The 2,598-nt window shown below is 44.4% G+C and overlaps 1 protein-coding gene across 1 annotated transcript; it reads left to right on the top strand.

Annotated features, from left to right (window-relative positions):
• On the top strand, positions 1-2,270 carry LOC145709353 (uncharacterized). Its single transcript, XM_081787033.1, has 7 exons — positions 1-56; positions 244-499; positions 955-1,213; positions 1,258-1,691; positions 1,738-1,842; positions 1,886-2,127; positions 2,173-2,270. The coding sequence occupies exons 1-6, from the start codon at positions 1-3 to the stop codon at positions 2,003-2,005; spliced, it is 1,230 nt and encodes a 409-aa protein (XP_081643159.1). The 3' UTR covers positions 2,006-2,127; positions 2,173-2,270.
• The last annotated feature ends 328 nt before the right edge of the window (positions 2,271-2,598 follow it).

Genomic DNA, 2,598 nt, shown 5'->3' on the forward strand with positions numbered 1-2,598 from the left:
ATGACTTCGAGAGATTTACATCAAGCAATCATCGACGGAAATTTCACCACTGGCAGGTTAAAAATAACTTTTTTTTTTCAGTGAACTGATAGAATAGATTGAAAATTATTTTGGCGAAGCCGATTTGCGGCTTTGTTTTTGAGAAAGCCGCGACGCGGCTTTTATACAACCATTTCCATTACCCTGACACAGCTTGCCGAGCCCATGGTAAACCTTTTACTTTATTCACCAAATATTTTGTAGACGATACATTGGGCGATGTTCAATGGTTTTCCGAGGCAAGAAAGCCTGTCACGTGGCCTGTGGAGATACTTATACAAAGCGCGGTACGACAACAGTCCAGTTTCTCGAGTCGCTGGAATCGAACGGAGCCGACCTCGAAGACCCAGACGAAGATGGATTCACAACGCTTTTACTCGCCGCGCTCTTTCACTGCGACCCTGGGCAAGGCTGCGAAAAAACAAGTTCCACAAGTTACGTAATGGAACTCACTCAACCCGTGAGAACTCTCTATCATCCTTTGTGCCAATCAGATAACTCACCATTGTGAAACGTGTTGAGCAGCCTTACGCAGCCCTGTCGTCGCCTTCCTCAATTCAAAGGTGCCAGCCGTCGTCGACAAAACTGATAAAACTGGACGCAACGCTCTTCATCTATTAGGCCACGGGGATTTCAAGCTACAGTAATTTTCACCATTAGACTATTTTCGTTTTTTACGAATAATATAAAAGCTTACATTATCCTCTATCAGCGCTGAATGAAAAGCTAAAAGCCACGGTTCATAAGTTCAAATTGTTCAGTAGTCGCTCTCGAAGGAATGAGTGACAGTAGTTGAACCGACAGAAAGATACTGAAACAATGCTGTTGGCAATGGACGAGCTGCTGCCGAATATATCGCTCGATGCCCAGGTCCAATTAATTTCTTAGAATCAAGCGTTTCATCGAAACTTTCAGGACGATCTGGGCAACACTGCTCTGCACTATCACGTGACTGCCAAAGGAGCCTTCGCAGTGGAAGCCTGTCTTAAGCTTCTGCAAGCAGGCGCCGACTTCCGCCTCAAGAACAAGAACGGCCAGGAGCCGCTCGAGCTACTCGAAAGCAATGAAAAGCTCTCAACGAAACAGCTCGACCAGGTCAAATGCGAGATCTGGGCGAGAATGGACAGAAAAGAACAGACGCAAGAGCTCCAGAAAAGTCTTGAGGATGTTGAAGGTTTCCGCCAAAAAATATCTGAAAATCTTAATTGTATTTTTAAGCTGAAAATTCGGAACCAGAACCGGAGCCGCCAAAACGTCGGGCATCAATTTTCGATGACTTGCCTAAAACGATTCTGAAAGACACTGTTGAAATCTTCAACGATGAGCCGCTAAGCAAGAAACTTGGAGACAAGGAAGAGTATTCTGATAGCGAGGGAGAGGGGGAGGAAGAAGAAGAAGAGCCTCTTTCTGATTCCTGTCTTGATTCTGAGCCTGAACTGGTTGACATTGACAGTGAGCCTGAGCAGCTTGAAAGCAGTTTTGAAAGTCGAAAGAATGAGAATGAAGAGAGTGAGGAAATAGTTCCGGAAGTATTTGTTTCTGAATGCGCTTCCCCTGTTTCTGAAATGGCACAAACTGAAAGTGTGCCATCTCAGCTTCCAGCGCCCGTCTTTTTGAAGGAGGAGCAGTTCTCCTTCTCCTCAAGTTTAAAGGTGTGTGCGAGTTAAACTTGAGCGGTGGCGAGACGGCCATTTTAAGGACTCGATTTCAGGCAGCTTCGAGAGCATTCCGATCAACTCGGAGGACGAAGAAAGCCCGAGTCCGGAGCCCTCGCCCAAGCAGATGCCGAAAATATACAGCCAGGTTTATATCTACAGAAGTAGCTAGGTATTTATACATTTTATAGGCGTATTGCTGTCCTTCCGGCGTCAAGAAGGTTAAAATCGATGGTCCGCTAGCTTCGCATGAGCACTTGGACGAGTGGCTCAACTCGCAGACTTGGCAGGGATGTCGCAAAAACTTTTAAAAAATAGCAACAGTTTACGATTGATTTTGCGACTTTTTAAAAATAGGGACAAGTGATAAGCAAATTCAAGCAGCTGAGCTTGTGCAACCCGGAAAACTGGATCGGAGGCAACAAGTCTGACGGTGAGAGTTTATAGCTTGGGTATTGCAGTTTGATTTTTTTTTCAGTGATGAAATGGGTCAAATCGAAGGATGGTCGATCACTGCATCTTCAAGATCGCCAGCTTATCAAATCGGCAACGTCTCGTTGGAATAAAATATACAAGATTTCTGTATGAAAAAAATAAAATTTGATAAAAACTCTCTCCTAGAAATTTTTTCTCCAGAATTTTTGTCCATATCAACACCCCGAAAGAGCAAAAATAATCTCGTCAGATTTAAAAACCGGTTCAAGGCTTGAACTTCAAGCTTGATTTGAATACCAACACGGCTTCCACTAATTCCCTTCTGGGTTTCTCTCCCGTCAAGAAACGAATTGCGGCAGATTATCGTTATAACGAGCAGAGTGGAGGACTTTCAGTAGAAGTCGATCTTATTCACTTTCGCACTTGAGCTTGATTTTTATCGATGCGATCGAGGATCGAGGAAGGGGTT

This window comes from Oikopleura dioica, chromosome XSR, assembly GCF_907165135.1.
Source record: "Oikopleura dioica chromosome XSR, OKI2018_I68_1.0, whole genome shotgun sequence".
NCBI classification, from domain to species: Eukaryota; Metazoa; Chordata; class Appendicularia; order Copelata; family Oikopleuridae; genus Oikopleura; species Oikopleura dioica.